This window comes from Strix aluco, chromosome 23 (assembly GCF_031877795.1).
Source record: "Strix aluco isolate bStrAlu1 chromosome 23, bStrAlu1.hap1, whole genome shotgun sequence".
Classification (NCBI taxonomy): domain Eukaryota; kingdom Metazoa; phylum Chordata; class Aves; order Strigiformes; family Strigidae; genus Strix; species Strix aluco.
In genome coordinates this window covers 1,692,549-1,713,595 of record NC_133953.1, presented here as the reverse complement: position 1 = coordinate 1,713,595, position 21,047 = coordinate 1,692,549, and the positions used below count along the sequence as shown (strand labels likewise).

At 43.9% G+C, this 21,047-nt stretch overlaps 1 protein-coding gene across 7 annotated transcripts in view; it reads left to right on the top strand.

Annotated features, from left to right (window-relative positions):
* The window catches only part of NCAM1 (neural cell adhesion molecule 1), a 143,242-nt gene extending 124,860 nt beyond the window's left edge, over positions 1 to 18,382 (top strand). For 3 of the 7 annotated variants that reach the window (XM_074849056.1, XM_074849052.1, XM_074849051.1), the window contains 4 exons: positions 10,081 to 10,288; positions 10,706 to 10,822; positions 12,637 to 13,422; positions 16,166 to 18,382. In XM_074849056.1, the coding sequence (XP_074705157.1) occupies positions 10,081 to 10,288; positions 10,706 to 10,822; positions 12,637 to 13,422; positions 16,166 to 16,286 (1,232 nt within the window). In that variant the 3' untranslated portion in view covers positions 16,287 to 18,382. Of the gene's footprint in view, positions 1 to 1,242; positions 4,847 to 10,080; positions 10,289 to 10,705; positions 10,823 to 12,636; positions 13,423 to 16,165 lie in introns of those variants that run through there. The other 4 variants (XM_074849057.1, XM_074849054.1, XM_074849058.1 and 1 more) reach the window with 2 other exon arrangements.
* The last annotated feature ends 2,665 nt before the right edge of the window (positions 18,383 to 21,047 follow it).

The window sequence follows — 21,047 nt, the reverse complement described above, 5'->3', positions numbered from 1 at the left end:
GTTCTCAAAAAGAATGTGCTCTGCTTCAGGGGCAAGTGGAGCACCGTGCAGTGAAGTGATTACTGCTGGCTATGCTGGATTTGTGACTTTCTCTAGTTTTTTTCATTTTGTAGAGGATTTTGTTTTCTACTAGGTCTTCCAAGGTGTTTCCAGACCCACTGGTTCCCTGAGCTGATCCCCAAACTAATAACGTTGGGGAAAATATTTCCAGAGGGCAGGCTAGACTTTTCTGCCGCGTAGTCCACAGGCCTCTGTTGAAATGAAGGCAAGTATGCCAAATGGCAGTAGGGAAGAGGCTCTGTGTGTTCCTTTCCTTTAGCATCTCTTGTTGTTTTCATGACGTTTAGCTTTTACATTTTTATTTCAAAATGAGCTACATAGGAGAACTCCGAGCCAGTGCCTCTAACATGGCATTGCTCTGCTTGACAGTAAGAGATTTCCTGCAGACAGAATGTATATTTATTATGTAGAGTCCTTTGTTACCATCACCTGTACGGTGTCCTTAGAGTGGTTGGAAGGACAAGGGTATTATTTTCAGTAATAATTCTGATTGCATTAGAATAGTTTACAAACAGCTGGGAGGCCAAATGGAAAAGCCAGTCCTGTATTCTTGAGACCTCCTTGCTGTTCCAGGGTTTTAGTCACCTGGCTCTATTATCCGAGTCCTCGGTCCAACAGGCTTTGCAGGAAGGACTTGGACAGGCACGTGGATTGTCTGCTACACGAAAGCTTTTTTCTTTTTTGATACGTAAAAGGCAGTGTTGTCCTTTCAAATACCAGATAACCATTCTCTTGTGTTTCTCGCTGAGCCTTCTGTTCCATCATTTTTAATCTCATTCGCTTGCGAACCCCATAAACCCTGACTTGGACCCCGCTCTGCAGCTTTGGACATTGCTGAGCTTCTGAACCGGCCCTTTTGTCGGTGTGAATGTGCTAATGCTCTTCTTTAACCTTTAGCCATTTTAATTTACAAAATTTAAATAAACCTTTGATTCTTATGTTTTCTATATTTATGACCTAATTTTTTTTATCTATTTTTCTCTCTTTCTCTCTTTCTTTCTTTTTCTTCCTCGTCCTTTCTTCCCTCCCCTCTCCCTCTTCCCCTTACTCCTTTCCTATGTCTGTCGTCATACATGTCACCTTGGATCTCACGGGGAAACATCCACGCTTGCCACATGCACCAAATTTGTTTTTAAACAACCATATTTTCCCCTCCTGGGAACCATTGTCTGGCACCTGCAGCGACCTTGGGAAGTCCATCAACGTCGTCCTCCTTTGTTTCATTGCTTCTTTCTGCAGTGACTCTGCTTTTGCTCTGTTAGAAACTTAAAGTAAAATAAAGCAATATTTGCTTGAAAAGGCCTGGGTCTCACCAAGGCGTGAAAGCAGATAACTTTGCTTCAGAGGATCATGTCAGTTCAGAAAACAAAAAGAAACAAAAAAAACCACAGAACATTTTAAAGAAATGTTTAATTTGAAAAAAGTCAGTATTTTGTAACAAGGAAGAAAGGTTTAAGCTAAGTTTTTTCTCTTTAACATTTTTTTTTTTGTTATTTGTAATGAATTTGCCCTTTTTAATGGATGTAAAGAAAGATTTTTTGGTTGTTGTTGTTTGCTTGCTGTTTTTCATCAAAGGAAGGTACAATATTGGAAGCCTTTTAAGATACTGCTTTTTACTGATTTCTCTGCACAACTGGTGCTGATCACCACTGTATTGTGCAAAAGGTTTCTGAGGCCCCATCCACAAATCTATAACCACAGACTATAAAAAAAGAAAGAAGATTTGTCAGAGATGATCCTACTGGTTGCTCAAATGTCTCTGTGGTCTTCTGCGTGTGGATTCAAATTTGTGGCCATTAGAAGGTTTTTCTGATGTGGTGGTCTGAATATAAACATCCTGTGGGAGTTACACTGAAGAAATTTCTTTCTTTCTTCTTTATGTGGTTGAATCCTTGCAACTTCATTGGCCCCTTGTGTGCAGTCAAGTATTTCATCACCCATAGTGGATCTGGGGCACAATACAGCCCGTGAGCATATAAATTTGCAATGGATGCTTGTCTAACATTTTCTGGTTTTCCGCCACTGTATTATCAACTTCATAGAGAGATCCCTTTTCTTGATATTTTAACAGAAAATATTAGCTTGGATCAAGTTACCTGACCAGCTAAATTATTATTATTACTGATCCTTAATAATATTCATGGTTAACTGTGCATGTGACACTACCAGACAGGATTAATCCACGGTGTAAACTGGTGCAGTATAGTGCATCTTTATTACCAAGATCTGTGTATTGCATTTCGTTGAACAAATTTCAGTTGACTTTTTTTCTTTTTTCATGTTCTTACTTAAAAAACCAACCCAACAACGACAAAAACCCCTGTGCCCCTCATGAATTGTCTTTGTGATGGGAAATCCATTTGGCTCTGCTTTTCTAAAAACGGGTGTGTGTCTCCCTCCAGGCCTCTCTCTCTCTGTGAGTGGGCCTGAGGTTGCCAAGGATGAAATCGCTGACATAGTTGTTGAACTGTCTGTACAGAGTGTCTCAAATACTCTCAGTTGTCTGGAGTGGGATTAATCTTTCTAACAAAATTCTAATAGGGACAAACAAAAACCTCTGCCATCGATCTTGTCTAACTATGCATTTTATGCTCTGCTTATAAGTCTCTGCTGTGTTTATTCAGATCTTGTTCATTATGATTTGTGAACTGCTTTTCTATCTAAATTATAAATGAAAACTTTGTGCAGGTGTTGCACACAAAAGCATGTGGATTTCTTTTTAAAAAAACCCTCACCCCCAGTGTTTTACAGTATAGAAGATTTGTTAGATTTTTTTTGAGTTTACACCTTAGTGTTTACTGAAGTACAGCAAGAGGAATCATAATACTAAAAAGTTGTGTGACCTTCCCCTGTAGCTGAATGGAAGTTCATCTGTAGATCTGGTATCAGCTTGTATTGAGGGTTTCCCCTTACCCGCAGATGGAGGTTACTAGCTGAGGTTGAGATATATCTTACCAACTCACAGGTTATTAAAATTATCTTGCCTAAGCTATAACTTTACATAGTGTTGCGTGAAGAGAGAGCGTCACCTCTGGAGGCCGTTGTTCATATTCATATGCTCTGAGAGGCCTCCTGTGGTGGTTAGGCAAAGCTCAGACGAGTAGATGAGAGATCGTTTATGTGGCTGGAGTTACTTGAAATTAATCCCATACTCAATGGCAAATGGGAATCCAGTCAACATGGAATATATACAAAAAGAGCTTCTGTCCCTGTGTTTGTAAAAATAAGGAGCATAACTTGATATTTTTACCACCAGCTTATGCAGATTTGTAACACATCAGATCCCAGATATACATTGGATCCTTGAGGTCTGACAGTCAGTGCTGCACAAGGTCCCAGGCCTTATTCTTGATGTAAAGAAAATAAAATTTAAAAAAGTTTTCAGAAAAGCCAGTTCTCTCTTTTTGTGCTCAGAGATGAGACATAGATTCAGATCTAGAACCAGAAGAAGTTCAAACACTCAGGTTTTCAGCCCACGCGTGCAGCCTTGCAAACACACATTCTATGTGAACAAGTCATCCCTACAGGAAGGTTGGAACCTCAACCCTTAGAAAAGATGTTTCCATGTGGGGGGGGGATGAACTGCAGAGCCTCGTAGGATCTCGTGTGGCCCATTCCAGCATCTGTACCCCCCAGTTTGCTGTTAAGTCTCTACATATTTTCAAATATGTTTGTCAAAGCATTACTTTGGCTGCCTTCGTTTTACAGGAAGGCCTTGTTTGGTGACATTCTGCTCCACCAGGATCAGTTGCAATTGTTCACACCTCCTAGTTTCCGCTAGATAAAAAGAAGTTTTTGAAGCTCTCCTGACTTGAAGCTGGTGGAGTGGAGCGAGCAGCCAGTGGCACTGAGGTGTGTGCATTGCGTAGGGTAGAAGGGCAGCGGTGTCAGAGGCCAGACTGCAGATCAGCTGTTCAGATTTACAGTCTGGTTTACTCCTGGAAAGAGGATCTCTGTGTGACTCTTTGCTTACAGTTTTTCCTTTTTGCATGCTCATATTCCCCTTTTCATCCCTGGAAGGGAGTCAGTCATAGGAAATAACAGAGCTGGAAGCCAGAAGCAGACCACTGAAGCCACACAGTGCTGGTGACAATTTAAAAGGAGTTCAGGAGTAGTTTTGGGAAAAATCCACTGCCCTCTTGTCTTGGAAGGAATGCTCCACAGATTGCTCTGTGCTTCTGCTACCTCGTAGCTAAGCTGAAAGCAAGCATAAATTGGTGAGCCTAAGTCTGTGTGGCAGAAGCCGTTGTCACTGGAAATAGAAGGTTGCTCTCATGTTGCTTTTCTCCACTATAAATTGTGCAGTGTCTGACAGAATGAGGTCTGTAAAACGTGGCACCCCTTGTTTGAAGGATACTTTAAAGCGTTTGCAAATTAAAGCTGTTAGCATCCACTGAGAACAAATAGTTTTTCTCCTGGTTTTTGGTTTTGGTTTTTTTTCTTCTGATGGATGAAACAAGTTTTTTGTTCTTTTTTCTTCCAAATATTGTAGGACCTTTGAAATGACTGGAATCATATTTGCTTCTCTCCATCCCTTTTTTGTCTCTTTGTCTGCCTGTAGCTGAACACTCTGCACACTCTAGCTGAGACCCCATTAGGAAGACACATCTGAGTGGTTCTGCTCTCTCTGACAGGGCAGATGTCTGTAGAGCTGCAGGAAGTAAAATTGATGGTCATTTTGTTGTACACTGTAAAATAAGGGTGATTTGAAAGATCAGTCTTGCAGGAAGTTCATTTTCCGATGAAAAAATAATTTGTAATTAATAAATTCTTCACTGCTTTAGAATTAAGGACTCAAGAAATTTTTTTAACATTTTGTGTTTCCTTATTTACCCTATGGAAGTATTATTCCTCTTAGTCCTGAGAATAGCAAAAGGGAATCAATGGAAAGCTTCTCATCAGGTTGAACGTGCTCTGGGTCAGGTCAGAAATGTCCACCATCTATTTACACAGCAGCACTCAGTGGTGTGTTACACGTGTGCTCTCCTACACACAGTGTCAGCAGCGGATGCTCAACAGCCTGTTTATACACTTCTTTTGTACACTGAATTTTCAGGCCCCAGCAAACTTGTTAGGGATATTGTCTAAATATTAATTTAGATTAAATACAACATAAATTTAACAATAGGATGGAGTGTAGTTCTTAAAGTATTTGTGGATCAATTTAATTTAATCAAATGTGTCAGTCTGTGAAACTGAAGAATATACTACATGCTTCCTGCATTTTATAGCAACAGCAAAATTCCTTTACAAAATATATACAGAAAAAATAAATGCAGCACCAACAGCCTCCAACTTCATGGGGTCTTTAAGGATTGTTACATTATTCTTCCTTATGGCTAGTCTCTGAAATATTTGGAATATCAATTCATGCCATGAATTAGAATTATAAAACCAGAACTAGAGGAGGAGATTTGAAAGTTACTGAAAATTGCAGGGCTTTCTTACTAGCCTAGAAAAAAATTATTGCAGGCAATTATCTTGGCCCAGTTTCATTGTCTGAAACATAAAATCTGAGAATAGCACAAAACCAAGGGCATTCCTCTGCAGATTTGCCCTCATTCTCCCCATCTCTGTACTCTTCCTGCTGGCAGCCTTTCCTGTTGTAGCTGCTCTGGTCCCTGGGGCAGAGGGGCGGAGCAGGGCAGGTAATGGTTGGGAAGGGAGGGAGAAACAAGGAAGGGAGACTTGTACCTGTTCAACAGCTCTCCTTGGGTGTTTAGAGAGAAAAGTTATTTTGTAGCTGTCATAGCAGAAATGAGATCTTTGGGAACAGTAGTGCTTGGTGGTTTTTATAACCTTGTGCAGCCAGTTCCAAAATTTGAGAGCCAGTCAGTCCAGTACCAGGTTACAGCAGTTCTTGTGGGCTGCTGTCCTGCAGCACTTCACGTTGAAGTTTCATTGACAGCACAGTCACTGTGTCACTTGGGTGCTCTTTGCAATTTTGTGGATCACCTGCAAATTATTTTCCGGTGGCTGCAAGACCACAGCAGTCTGGGTTAGAACTGTATCTTCATGCTAATGGAACCCAATGGCCTTCTGAGGAAGCTCAGAATTATTTTGTGGTTATATAGGAGCCCTCCTAGTGTAGAATTATAAATAGAAATATAGATAAATAGAAATATAAATTTATGCCCTTGCTTCCTAAACGTAAAAGATAAGACCCTGACACAGAGTAGGAGGATAGCAGGGCACATCTTTGCTACAAACTGTTGGTTTTATTGGCTTCAGCAAATCTCTGGCAGTTGTAGTGGCTGAAGCTTTACTGTTGTGGGAATGCTTGGGGTCACAGAGAAAATCAGTGGCAGAACAGAGGACTGATGCTAGGCTTGAACATCTTTATCTGTTGTGTTAGTCATAAACCCATCTTTTCTCTGTTGTATGTGATCTTTTCTAACCTTCCATGTGAGAAGAGCCTTGCATGTTACCTGATAATGTGCCTGTGGTCTGGACAAGTTTCAGACAACATGGGATGCCTGCAGTAGTTTTCAGATTTTCTGTCTGTGGACATTTAGATTGTTCATGTTATGTGTGTGTTTTCAGTGCCTCAGAAGAAGCTGATGGAAGCTACGTAAAAGCAAAATTTAGACAGGCTGTCGATCAAATCCTGGAGCCATCACTGGGCCTTTGAGTAGAAGTCTGGCACTTTCTCCATCATACACATTGCAGTTAGCAAGATCGGTCATTTTGTGGGGCCTGGTACTTGCTGGGGGTTTTTTGGCAGAGCAGAGCATCTGCTGTCCCAATAGATCCTAGTGATTGCCAAGGGCTATCGGAGAGCGAATACTCTGCTTCCCGAGCACTGGTCACAGAAATGCACAGACATGCACCCGCAAACACGTGAGAACCTGCTGGTGTTGTTTTAAGTGGAATGGCAAATGTTGCTTGGAATAGGAACTGTTTCTTTTTCTTTCGTTTGTGCTTTGTTACTAATCTTAAATACAGGTGAGTATTCAGACAGGCTTTTCTGCATAAATAATCTGCATAAAATCCCTGTTTAGAAAGTAAAGCAGATTCCTATTCAGCCCAGTTTGGTGGAGAAAGATAAGACATTCTGTTCCCATTTGGGGATTTCTGTTAAAATTTCATACGTTATTCCTAGCCTAAACTCATTCACCTTCTGTTTCCAGCTTTTGAATCTTGTTGTATCTTTGCTCGAATAAAGTGCCTTTATTGGATGTGCTATTCTGCTGATATAGGGCTACAATGACCTAATTCATCCCTGCACATTTTTTTGAAGTTACGTGGACTGAGTTTCCCAAGTAAATTTTTTAATTCTTCAGCCATGATTGTGATATTTCCCTGAATCATCTTCCTCAGCATATTTTCTGGACAGCTTTCCCACACTAGTTATACCGATGCCAAAGGCAGCAGTATTCTTTCATTTCCAGCTCCTTGTATCCCTGTTTATACACGTGCCTTGGTATTGCCAGAAGTTAAATGGTAACAGGCAGGCCTGGGAGCCCGTGGGAATGCCTGAACCTTTTGATCTCCAGTGGCACGGCGACACTGACTCCGGCACAGGGAAGAATTTAGTTCCTTCCTTACTATTCCTGTAAAGCAGCTTGCCCAAGTCCAGCACCACGTGTAAACACTAAGGTGCTTAAAACCAGCCACTGCTGCAAAGCCTGCTGAGGACCCAGAAGCTTTGGCTTTGCCCCAGAGGCAGAGGCTGGGATTGTCCTAAGGGGTTTGCAGCTTTTGCAGTTCCCATGGTTCCCGTGCAGGGGTTCACAGACAAGGTATGGGCAATGTATAAGGCTTTGATGTGGTTTATGCCACAGATAATTCCTGACCTTAGGGGGCTTATACCTGATATTGACAGGTCTTGTAAAAGTTGGTGGGGAAAGGAAGCAAAGAGTAGGACTCCTGTTCGAATGGACTTTTCCAGAAGATGTCTTCTAGCACATGGGAAGATTCCGTCTGTCCCAGGATGAAATATTTTGCCTCACTCCAACTCTGGTGTCAGAGATAAGGTGTATTTTGGAGGCATAATAAGGAACTACTATCCTGTAATCATGTCTGTGATGCTTTTCTCAGTGCTCCTTTTCTAGCCTGCCAAGTAGCTCATTCCCTGAAAGATGATGTAGATGAGAAGAAAAGTTTGACACATCTTTAGCTTTTTCTCCAGGAACTGGTGTGAACAGGAATGTGTTAATTATTGAAAAATCCACGCAAGAATCCTGAATACGTTAGAAGAGGGAAAATACATGACCTCACTCCTTGCATGCATCGGAGGGTGATTAATTCATTTAATTACACAGCTTGCTGCAAGGTGCTGGTGGGGATCTGGTCTGTGGCACAAATGTTCTGCTGAGCATTTAATGGACTTGTGATGTAAGTGTCAGCTGCGTGCGTCAGAGCAACTTTTTTAAATACAGTCACATGCAGAAAGAAACTTTCCTGTTGGAGTCTGGATGCCCTAATACTTATCAGGGTCGCAAAATGAAACAACGCTTATCTGCCTCATGCTAAGGATGTTCTGTCTCCTATTTTTAAGTACTAAGATGTGTGGCAGAGGGGATGGCGCTGAGTGAGCCCTGGAAACGATCTGTCCACCTGTCAAAGTCAACAGAGATCAGGCTGAGGGGAAAGAGGTGCTTTGCTGGGCTTTTCTGCAAAGAAAAGATTGTGTTTGGGGGTTGTGACATCCAGCAGTAAAAAATGGAGTAGAAATGAATAGAATTGCATCTTAATTGAAAGGAAAAAGCCCAACATACTCCTGCAGCCAGTGACAAACATGCTGCTCTTGTTCAGCTGTCTCAGTAAGCGGCTCTGTCAGACGCACAGGCCTTTGCTGAGAGCACAGTCCCATAGTGAGAGGCAGATTATGAGATGGTTGAGACTAGCCAGCAGGTTTTGAGTAGGTTGGTACATCTAAATAGGTGATGAACTGTGTGAACCAACAGTCAAATGCTCTGCCTCCAAATCAGCAGCGTGGGAAGAATTATTCTGAACAAAACAAGGGGAACAAAAAGTAGTTTGTGTTCAGGCTATGATGGTAAGAGGCTGGGAAGCTGCAGCCAGCAACGTTCAAGGTTGTGTCTGTTGGTTTTGTGATGATCAAAGGCTTTGACAGGATTAATTGATGCATTTATCCACTCCCTGTTTCTAAGAAAGTACTCAGCATTTTACAAGCAGGTGGGCAGTTAAAGGCACTTCCCCTGAAGTTAGTACTGCATGGGCAATCCCACGCATTTTCTAGGCCTCCATCACCACCTCTCACCTGCTGTCCTTTTGTCTACTGGAAAAGACAAGGTATATTTTTCTATTCTGTAGCTGGGGAAACATGGTGGAGATTGGGTGTGGTGGAGCAGGCAGCTGCTGCGATCAGGACAATGTCAACAGAGTGACAGCCTGCTTATCTTTACCATCTGCTTCCTCAGAAGGCTACTTGGATTGTTGTCTGTACCTAAGCTGAAACCCACCTAGAGCATTCACTGATGAGCTCAGCTATCTCTGGATAAGACATGAAAAGCTTATTACCACTTTCCCATTCTAGGTAGCTGGGTCTTACCTGAGCAACAGGAAGGGTTTTCATTCCTCCTTTTGTTTTCACCACATAAGGGGCTAATCAACACTGAGGCCCCACAGGTGGCACCCAGTATTGTGTGTCCCACAGGGCAGGTCATGCTACAGAGCCTAGGCTTCACTTACACTTGTCCTTGTGCCAGGCTGGCAGTGCCAAAGTCACTCTGGACCCTAGACAGAGCCTTCATCTTGAGGAAGTGGGAGCCCTTCAGAGTTCCAGCTGGGTATATACTACAGTAGAAGAGGTTTCTGTAGTCTGCTTTCCAGGCCTTAGCCCAGCAGAGATGGTAAAAGGCCTGTTAGGTCCAAGTGAATCTGTCTCTTCAGGTAGACTGAACTGGTTATAACACAAGGCTGCTAGAGAGAGGGTGTTCTTTCTGTGAGTTTCCCATGTTTGCAACCTAAGCGTAGCCCAATTTGAACCATAACTAGCCCCAACACACCTTTTAACTACAGTGCCTTCTTTTCTTCTCTTTTTGGTCTCTAAAGCCAGCACTAGCCCTACATCAGGCCTTGGGACTGCGGCCATCGTAGGCATTCTCATTGTTATCTTTGTGCTGCTCCTGGTGGCTGTGGATGTCACCTGCTACTTCCTGAACAAGTGTGGCCTGCTGATGTGCATTGCTGTCAACTTATGTGGCAAATCCGGCCCAGGAGCCAAGGGCAAAGACATGGAGGAGGGCAAAGCCGCCTTCTCGTGAGTACTGTCATCACTTACCTCGCTCCTTCTGTTGATCAATGTGTCCCCTCAGCATCTCTGGAAAAGAAACTGGTTTAGGGAGTTCTGAGTTCCTCATCTCTGATGGGAGGGTACTGAAAAGATCTGGGGCCATGCTGGTTCTGCTTTCTGTTTCCAGGAAGCGGTTTCTTTAGCTGTTTCTCTGGTTTTGTCCTATTCCTGTTAGTAGCCATTAAATGGCTGCCCCAAATACTGGACATCACGGTGGTCTTCTGTGCTGTAGGTAATAACCAGAAGGGGAACTGACAAAAACAAGTAATCTGCTGTTTAGGCCAGCCTGTTTCTGTCGTTCACTATCAACATTTGCAGCGTGTCTTGGCAGAAGGATACCTAATACGAATGGCAACCAATCTCCATGCGATTCCTTTGTTACAGGAAAGATGAGTCCAAGGAGCCTATTGTGGAGGTGCGGACTGAAGAGGAGCGGACCCCCAACCACGATGGGGGAAAACACACAGAGCCCAATGAGACCACCCCGCTGACGGAGCCAGAGTATGTTGGCATTAGTCAATCTTAGTACAGGGTCAGTACATTGCCCTCAGTTGCCTTAATCCCTGATCTCTCATGCCCATGACTTAGGGCAGGAAGAGAGGAAGAAAGGTAAAATCTCCACATTCCACTTGTGACATACCAGTGAGGAATTGCCTCCTTTCTTCCTCAAGATTCAGTGATTCCTATTTCCAGCACAGGAAGGGAAGGGGGAGTAAAGCAATGTTTCTTGAAAGACCTGTCTCTGCCAGTCCTGTCCAGTGTGTCGATCAGGCACCTGTCCAGGTTCACTGCAAAGGATCCAGAGCAAAAGCAGCCCCCAGCCAGCCGCGACTCCTGCTTGAGCTCTGCCCTAGCAATGCTGTGCGAGTGCTTGAAGGCCCCATGGTGAAAGCAGTCCTCTCTACTGATAGCAGCAGAGTAGCTACACTCTGGATGCTGTGGGAGGTATGGCAAGTCTGATTACTGAGAGCTACCTACGAGCTTAGTTTATATCAGAGAACTTGTTTGGGGCCTGAGTCTGTGAGTCCATGTTAGCTGGGATTGGCAAGGTTTAAGTATTGCCCACTGTCTACATTAAGCTCTTCCCTAGACTGCTGCAGCTCCAGTGAGTACTCTCTGAGTACTTCTCCATAGCTTCTGGAGTAGCAATGGGAGAAATTCACTTCAGGAAGGTGCTGAAATGCTGGTTAACATTTGGGTCAGGTTTGTTGGGATTGATGGCAGAAGTTGGGTTCCTTTTCCTTCAGCAGAGTCATCACAGTGGTGAGGCTCTTCCACCCACATACTGCTCACCTCCTTTGGTTAGGTTAGCAGTGGGGCCCACTGGTAAAATGGCTCTGCTGGAAGTCTCTGGAGGGCGAGAGGAAAAAGTCCACGCACAGCACTGAAATGCAGATGTACAGCAGTGAGGAATAGCTGGGATTTATATTGTCTTGATTTTCTCGGCTAGTCTTACCAGAGTTTTAACTCAATTATCCTCCTCTGTGAAGGTTTTTGCTCTGTTAATAAGTCTGGGGTGGTGTTCTCAGGCACACGGGCTCTCATGGAATAAACCACTTGTTTTTCCAGCCTCGCATCCGCGTACTTGTTAAGGCAACCAGTGCTGCATCATGGCTGCTAAAGCGTTGTTACACTGTCAGACATTGTCCTAAAGCAAACCTTATTCCAGCTAACACAACAGGCTGGAAGCTGATCAAAAGGGCAGAAAACTTCACCTCAAAGCTGCATGTATGTATGTGTATGTACATATATATATATGCATTATACGTGTGTGTGAGAAAACTAATTATATTCTGTGTGGTTTGATGAAGGCCTTAGACCTGCCGGCAAAAGGACAGGGCCAAGATGAGGGACTGGATTCGGGGGTCCCACACTGGGACCTTGTTGCGTGGTGACAGATGGCACAGGGCTGCAAGCTCAGGGAACTGGTAGAAAGCTTCCTTGTGAGGGCTTGGAAGAGGCCGAGAGGAAAGTTAGGCTAAAAGACAAGAGTCTCTGCAAGTTGATGGGGTTACACTTGGCCAAATCTGCCTGAAAAGCCATTCCTGAAGGTCGCGTCCTCTTTGCTCTCTTTCTCCTCCTAGTTATTCTTCAGTCATCCTAGCCAGCCCTTGCCACCCCTTGCACATTTGACCTCTGAAGGGTTTCTGCTCCTCCTAGTATCTCTTCATGTTCTGTGTGTGTTGTAACCACATGCCATGCTGCTGCTGCGCCACCCACTTGCCTTCTCACTCTTACGCTCTGTTCCCCTTTCCCTGCTGTCATTTACGGGCTTCATTGTCTCTATTTCTCTTCTACTCCTGTCCTCTTCACAGGCACCCTGCCGATACCGCAGCTACTGTTGAGGACATGCTGCCTTCTGTAACTACGGGCACCACTAACTCTGACACTATCACTGAAACCTTTGCCACTGCTCAGAACAGCCCCACCAGCGAGACCACTACACTGACCTCCAGTATTGCCCTGCCAGCCACGGCCATTCCTGACTCAAACTCCATGTCGCCTGGCCAGGCTACTCCAGCCAAAGGGGCAGCCACCTCAGTCTCTTCACCACCACCACCCTCCTCCACCCCCAAAGTGGCCCCCCTGGTTGATCTCAGCGATACCCCAAGCTCTACTCCAGCTACTAATAATTTGTCTTCAAGTGTCCTGTCCAACCAAGGTGCAGTGCTCAGCCCCAGCGCTGTTGCTAACGTGGCCGAGACCTCCAAAGTAGCAGCTGGTAACAAGCCAGCTGCCCCAAGCCCTGCAAACCTCACTAGCCCTCCAGCTCCATCAGAGCCCAAGCAGGAGGTCTCAAGCACCAAGAGCCCAGAAAAGGAAGCTGGGCAGCCCAGTACAGTGAAGAGCCCAACAGAGACAACCAAGAACCCAAGCAATCTGAAGAGCGAGGCTGCTTCAGGCAGCATCACAAACCCCTCCCAGAATGAGGACTTTAAAATGGACGAAGGGACCTTCAAGACACCAGACATTGATCTTGCAAAGGATGTTTTTGCAGCTCTTGGCACTTCTACTCCTGCCAGTGTGGCTAGCGGGCAAGCTCGTGAGCTTGCTTCTTCCACCGCAGACAGCTCTGTACCTGCTGCACCTGCAAAGACCGAGTATGGCTGTCTTTAATCTTCTGTTGGTTGTGTGCTATGTCTCTTGTGCACTGGTGCTTGTGCTGTGTTCTTGTTGTGTGTTCTCTTAACTAATCTCATTGTTTCCCTAGCAAACTAACTCACCTGTGAACCAACTAAAGAGGGCTTGGCTTTAAAGGTCCAGGAGGAAAGCAGGAGCAGGCTGTGCCAGGGAAGCAGAGAAAAGACAAACCCAGGACTTTGTCATAAATGTGTTATTCTGTAGACTTTTATGCAGCTTTGTCTATCAGGTTATTCTTTCATGAGAGAAATCAGAAGCAGTTCAGTTTGGGGCAAAGGAGGCGCTGAGTTCCTGCAGTTCAGTGAGCGTAGCCACCCAAATTCAATTGCCCAACAGATCAGTGGAGCCCTTCAGAACTTATTTCAGTTTAAGGCGGGGCGGAAACTACTGCCACGTGCAACTGTAAAAGCATGGTACCTCTGGATTTGTCCCTAAACTGGCAAAAGGATAAGACAATGTGATGCTGTCTGAGAGAGGGGGAGCAGTCACAGCACAGTTGCGTCAGGATAACTTGGCAGTGTGTTGTCATGGTGTATTAGAGATGAGTCTCCACCCACCGCACCGGATCTCCTCTTTACGCAGCTGATTTATTCAGAGGGCACCAGCATGCCCTTAGGCAGGACAACCCTAGGGTCCTTTAGAGCCTTACGCCACCTGGACAGGAGCCACTTTCCTCAGCTGAGATGAGTGTGCACCTTGTTTGGCAGGAGACACTGTAACTGGAGAGTGCAAACAGCATGAAGTCCTCATCTAGGTAACTGGGGGGAGAGTCCCCAGCTGTTGTTCAGATGTTGGACAAGAACACTCTTGCTGTGTCGGTTTGGATGGCAGTTGCTGACAGAGCCATGAGCACAGAAGCCTGGAAAATGCTGTCAGAAAATGGATAAGCCACCCTTGAGGGGACAAGTACCTAAGGTCCCTGTTCCTTCTGGCTTCCTATTTGGACACCATGTGTTGATAGAGGCAAGATGAAATAGGAGGAGTATCTCGTCTTCCCTGTCTGTGTTTTATCATGAGAAAGAGTCCTGAAAAGGCAGCTCAAATTTGTTGTGGGAGCAGCTCCCAAAAGCAAAAGTTCAGGCTGCATCTTTAGCCTTTGCGAAGGAAAGTTTATTGAGGACACTGGGCTCTGCACTGTCAGCTAGATTGCTGCCAAGAACCTAACTAGCTGTTCTAGAGCGAGGTTTACAGCTTGGTCATATAAATCTATACTATAGCAACCACGCTGGAGACATACCCTAAGTCACAGCTTTGGTTAGAACTTTTTCCATCCTCACATCTCCAGGAAAATTACCTCATTCTGGAAGCTTTGTATTTATTCCAAAATAAAGCATTGGCCTTGATCATCGGCTTTGACACTGTGGTTGCAATGTGTATTAGCGCTCACAGAAGAGCAGCCAGACACTGTAGGACCAAGAACGAGGTTCTTTTCCAGATCTGAGTGAAAACCCATGCTGTTTTACTGTAGTATTCAGGTTCCTTTACATCTTACAGCTCTGGTCTCCCTACCTCTCTGCTGTGCTCCTGCCCTCCCCTAAGTCAGGAGACGTTTCTGCCACTGCACTGCCCTGTGGAGGCATCCGGCCCTTCCTGGAAAGCCTGGGTGGCACAGCAGATGCTCTAGGGTTGGAGGGAGCCAGGCAGTCTTGATGAGCGCAGCTGAGCCGCTCCTGAGCCGAGAAATCCATGTTCACTTCAGTTCACTGCACCCAAAGCCACTGCCCTGGGTGCTGGGTGCTACAGAGAGACAAACAGAACAGAGAATTGTGATCTGGTACTGAGCTGAAAGGAGGTAGGAAATGGTTTGCCCACAGTAAGGAAACATTTCAACTGAACTGATGCAACTTGGTCTGTGTCACATAAATGAATTCTTGGTATGGTGGAATGCAGAGCTGTGTTCTTTCTGCTGATCCAGCCACCTCCTTCTGCCTGTGCTGCTCATCTGCTTCCCTTGGTGCAAACCAGTGTTTTAACCATGGGCTGAGATTCATCTCACCAGCTCATCAGGGTGAATTAAGATTGCAGTCATCTCAGACTAACTTTGGGGAATGGGCACTTCTTCAGGGAGGCCACCAGATATGCCCTGGCACTTTTCATGACTATGAAGAGGGCGTTGGACAAGCAGGCTTCTCTGACTCTTCAGCGAAGTGCCAGAAGACAGCCTGATGAACCCGAGCTTTAGCCTGTGAGGATGTCGACCTCTCTTACGCTTGTGAAAATGTGTTTGACAAAATCCACTTCTGTGTTTCCTTTCCTGCAACATACTGGGGAATTCTAGGACTGACTTCCTGTAGGGAAAAAGATTTTCTGCTAAAGTGGCAGTCTGTTTTAATAGGACATTTGGGTGACATAAATGAGGGATGGTAAAATCATATTCCTTTGCAACTGTGAGTTTTCCCTTTTGCTCCTTTTCACATACCACAACATGCCTTGTGCTTCTGCTGCAGCCTGAGACTTCATCCTACTAGTGTGTTAACTGAGGGCAGGAGGAAAATCAAAAGCCATTTCACTAGAGCTGAATGAAGCTGGGGCAGGGGGGGGAGTTTGGTTTTACTTATTTCTGCATCTGGAAATGCTCATTCTGCTCTAGCGAGGCAACAGATTTGCTTGTTTCCAGAAACATATTCTTTCCTTATCACTAATTCAGCACCAGACAGTATTTCTCTGCCTCTAAACTGTGCCATTTTGCTGATTCTTCTTCAGGAAAATCCCAGTAGAAGACAAATCTGAAGTGCAAGCAACGGAAACTAAGACACCTCCGGCAGAAGTCAAGACGGTCCCCAATGAAGCCACACAAACAAATGAAAATGAGAGCAAAGCATGATCAGCGACAGATGAAAGCAAATGACAGAACAACTTCACCCAAGCATTTAAAACACAAAACACATCTCATTCCTCTAGTGTCTGTTGCCTTTTTTTAAAAAAACAAACAAAACAGAAAATGCATAAATGGGGGGAGGGGGGGAATCTCTCTTTTTCTTTTCTTCTCTTTTTTTTTTTTTTTTTAAGATTTCTAGAAAGGTTCTATTTGTTGTGCACTTGCTTTTAAAAAGTAATACATTTTAAAAACAGGGTTAAACCCATAACCAAATCAGGGCTTAGCTGACCCTGTGTATATTCAAATAAGCAAAATAGCAAATACCATTTGCAGTGTGGTTAGGAAGCTCAAAATCAACTAGTCCTAGACACACACAAAAAAAAAAAAAGACAAAAAAAAAAAAGACCCTGTTCTTTCCTTCATTAGTATAGCAGATATAACCACTGTACTACTTGGTACAGCTGGTACTTAATGAACAAAGTCCACAATTTATTTTTATACTTTTCAGTCGAGTTTGAAATATGTAAAGCCTCATAAATAAGTTATAATTTCTGTTCACCTTGTATTTGTTCAGTATGCAAAGTGTCTCAAGCTCTTTGTGACTGAATTCTGTTCTCCACGTTAGACATTTATTTGGGTTTTATTATTACCTTTTTTTAGGAAGAATGCCAAAATTGCAGCGTCGGGGATATATTTCAATTTGCAGTATTCAGACTCTACATTTCTTTAAATTTTATGTTAATTTTTGCCAACTTTTGTTCTTTCCAGTGTTTACAATTGACAAATATTTTTTTTAACTTTTGTTGTGTTTAAATGTATGTGTAAAATAGCTGCCTTTTTTTTTTTTTTAAGTAAATACAGTCTATAGATACTAGGTTAGCAGCATGCTTGCTTTGCAAAGGGAGACATTTTAAAACATGGATGTTTACAGTAGTTGTTTCCCCTTTATCTTTTCTTAATTATTGTTGTTATTATTATTGTTATTATTATTATTATTATTATTTCTTACTGGAGTAAGAAGAAAAGTAATGCTGGGTTTTGGTTTGGGTTTTTTTTGGGGGGGAGGGGGGGGTATTCAAACCACTTGTCACCAATCAAGGTCTTTACCCAGCAATCCACACAAACATACGCTTAACTTGGAATGAGAAGATTGCTGGTGAGAGTCCTTCTATGCTTAAATTTACTAAGAGTTTAAGTCCCTTGCTGGACCTGGGCCTGACTGCATAAGAGAAATATCACCTCTGCTTTTTTAGGACATTCTCCCCTTTCCTTCAGCCCTCCCGGAGCTTTGAGAAGCAGAAGGGAGATTGTACAGTTAGGGCTGGTCTGGTCTCATCTTAGATGTTTGACTACATCAATTCCTCCTTAGTGTGTCAGTAAATACCGTTTCCTTTGACCCTAGAAAGCTGATTTAAAAGCAAAGACTTTTTGCACAAGGGTGCACAAGGGTGCTTGGCAGCAAGACCCCTCCTGCAAAGCCAGCTCTGTCAGCAGTTGGACTAGTTGATCGTTGTAGGTCCCTTCCAACTGAACTGTTCTGTTCTATCACATGTGTATTGAGTCATCCATCTACACTCTGCAGAATCAAACCCATGAAATCAAGAGCAAGTGCTTGGAAATCAATGCCAAGACTCCCAGTGATTTCACTTGTCTTGGCATCGTGTCTTTTAACAGTTGGAAAAGGGGCTGATGTAGCACGTGGATTATCACTATGGAGCAGGGAGCTTATCGATGGCATTTATCATCGGGAGTCATGGAGTAACACTGAGATTTTGGGGTGAAAAGAAAGGAAGCTTGAGCAGAAGGAAGGCAGAGGTATATAGGGGAAGACCAGCCCATTGTATAGAGATGTTCCTTCTGTTGGGGTTTTGTTTTTTTCTCTTTTTTTTTCTTTTGTTTTCTTTTTTATTCTACTTTAGATCTGCAAGCTTGTGCACTGTGGGTGCGTGACTATTTTAGTGTGAAACGTGTTTTTGTCATAGTATTGAAATAAAAGCTTCAACATAGTTTGGATGTGGAAGGTGTAGCGATAGTTCAGATTTGAAAAAAATTATTCAGGAAAAAAAAAAAAAAAAAGAGAACAACTCTTACAAGGAACAGAAGCCTTTAAATGAAGAATCAAACCGAGCTGACTATGGCATCCATTCCGTTGCGCTAAGGTGATGAACAGAAGGATGATGGAGGGTGGGTAGACTGCAGTTCGGCTCAGGTAAATTGAGCCACTTTTATCAGTGTATTCTTCTAAGTCTGCAGTCTTTTACAGTAGCGTCACATAATTTCAAACTGTGAAAATTAATGGTCTTGTCATTTGCTAAGTGTGGGGGTTTTTGCATTTTTTCCTTAGCTCCTGGGATAAAAATGGAGGATGACTGGATATGCAGGCATAGACACTCAGGCAATACCCATCCTGAGCAGGGTATCGGGGCAGGATGGGTCCTCGCTTCAAAGCCTCGTGTCAAACTCTCAGCCCTTGCATGACCCATCCCAGCAGTGTCTGTATGACTGCGGGGAAGTTTGGCCCATGGCCCCTAGGATTTTTCTCCTAAGAAATCAATCCATAAAATGCAGCACAAAAAGCCACTATGATCTGTCTATGGTTGAGGAGAGTCCTTGGGGCAGCAGAGGACTAGTGGGTAGGCAGTGTGTACCTCCCTTCCCGTGGGTGACCACAACAATTTGTTCCTCGTTTCTGCGAAGTTTTTAACTGCTTTTGTCATCTGTATGTTACACCTCCGAAGCTGTAACCCACTGAGAGCTGAGCAGCTGGTAGGAAACAAGTGCTGCACCATGCTAATGACCAGAAATGGGTCCAGTGACACTGGTGCACACCTGTCGGGTGAAAATCGTGGCAGCTATCACCTGGATTGGCATTTCTGTCAGAAAAGGTGACCAGCTCAAAGCCTGATCCAACACCCAGCGGCATCATTAGGAAGTCCCCTTGTTGACTGCAGTGGGTTTGTGTCGAGGTCGATGGACTGAGCACCGTCCCAAGGCAGAAGTGAACCCCGTGATTGCCTGAACACTGGGAGTGTCCATCCAACTCCTTTTTAATGCCCTCGTGACACCTCCCAATACTTGTAGATTAACTCTGGAGAGTGGTTTTATACTCGCCCTTAATGAAGAATAATTTGTTTTAATTTAGAAGTACCCCATTTCCAAGATAGCTTAGGCTTCATTGCTTTTATTTAAACCGTTGAAGAGGGACCAACCTGATGCCGTTTACGCTGTATATGTTTATATATGTATCCATGCCATACATATATATCTATATGGCAATGCAGACTGATCAGCTTCTAGTTGTGGAGTGATTACATTTCATGCTGCACCATACGTAAAGATGGTAAGATAATAGTGCATCCAGTTGTTCAGCTTTTAGAGTGGAGTTTTATTTTCACACTTTTCTATGGAGCCTTCAAACCCCAGATTTTCACACTAGGCTGTTTTGATAGTTGTTCTCAGACCCTCCATTGACATCCTTACCCAGCATTCCCTACTTTTGGGGACCTTCTATCTTGTTAAAAAAACAAAAAAACAAAAAATCTTTTTACCAAGTGAAACATCGATTCCACCTTTATTCCCATTCTCACTGGTGTAAATACTGATACTAACTGAGGATTTTGACTTTGCATTCTGTCAGAATACTGTGTTCAAATAAAAGTTACAAAAAAAGCTCACGCCTACAGTCTGCCCTTCTTTAGATGCTCTGCTAGGTCCTGTGTACAGACATGGATTCCCAGGGCTGTATTTGCACATGAGCTTAACGTGGAGTGAGCAGTCCCATTGTGCCATGAGTTAAGCATCTGTCTGAGGCTCTGGGCTGTAGACAAGCGTAGTGGTTAGTGAAGCAGTCGTGCTGCGTGGGTCAAGCTGGCACATCTCTGAACAGCAGCAGTGGGCTACTTAGCAAACTTTGGATGTGCAGAAAGCACGTGGTTCCACCATGTATTTTTAAAGTTTGTTTCTCTGTCCCACTGTAGGTAATTTCCTTGAGATAACTAACTCACAAACGCAGTTTCATGTCTACTGTGAATCAGGGACAGCTGCATTTTCTCATGGGAAAGCGCTCCTCCCTTCACTGGCTATGAAAGTTTTGTGTGCACACAAGTGTTGGCTTTAAAAGGTGTCCTTAACCCATCCTGAATTGGGTGCCTGAACTCGATTAACGTGGTATGAATCTAACGAAATTTAATTCTGTCTTAACCATTGATCTCCCAGGACACGGAAGGAGAAATGAGAGCTCTAATATGCAGCAATACTTGGGTGCCAGAATTGTTCATGGAAAAAGAAGTGGTAAATGTACTGAGCTAAAGTTATCCCAAGAGAATACACTTCTCCTTTCTGCTTCCTCTCCAGTGATTTCCCTCTGTTCTTGACTGCTGTTTACACTGGGGTTTGCAGTAAGACAGTATTTCAGCAAAGCTGCTGTGATCGGCCCCGTATGTCCTTGGGACTGCTGCTTTAGAAGAGGAGTCCCAAGGAAAAGGGACAGGAAAAATGCACGGGAAACAATCCCATCTTCTTGGGGGCTTCTTTCATCAGGTGTCTGTCACTGCAGAATTCCTTTTGAATTCATGTTCCGGATTCATGCTCTTAGCTCCTTTATAGCTGTCATTTTTCTTTCATCAGAATTCCTGACTTCCCTCTCCTGACTCTTTCTTTTACACAGTTTGAGGAGTTTTCCCAGCCTGCTTTGTTCTTGAAAAGAGTTTCTCATCCCAGCCAGTGGCATCCAGAGGGCAAAATGGTTCTGTATTCAGGTACCAATTT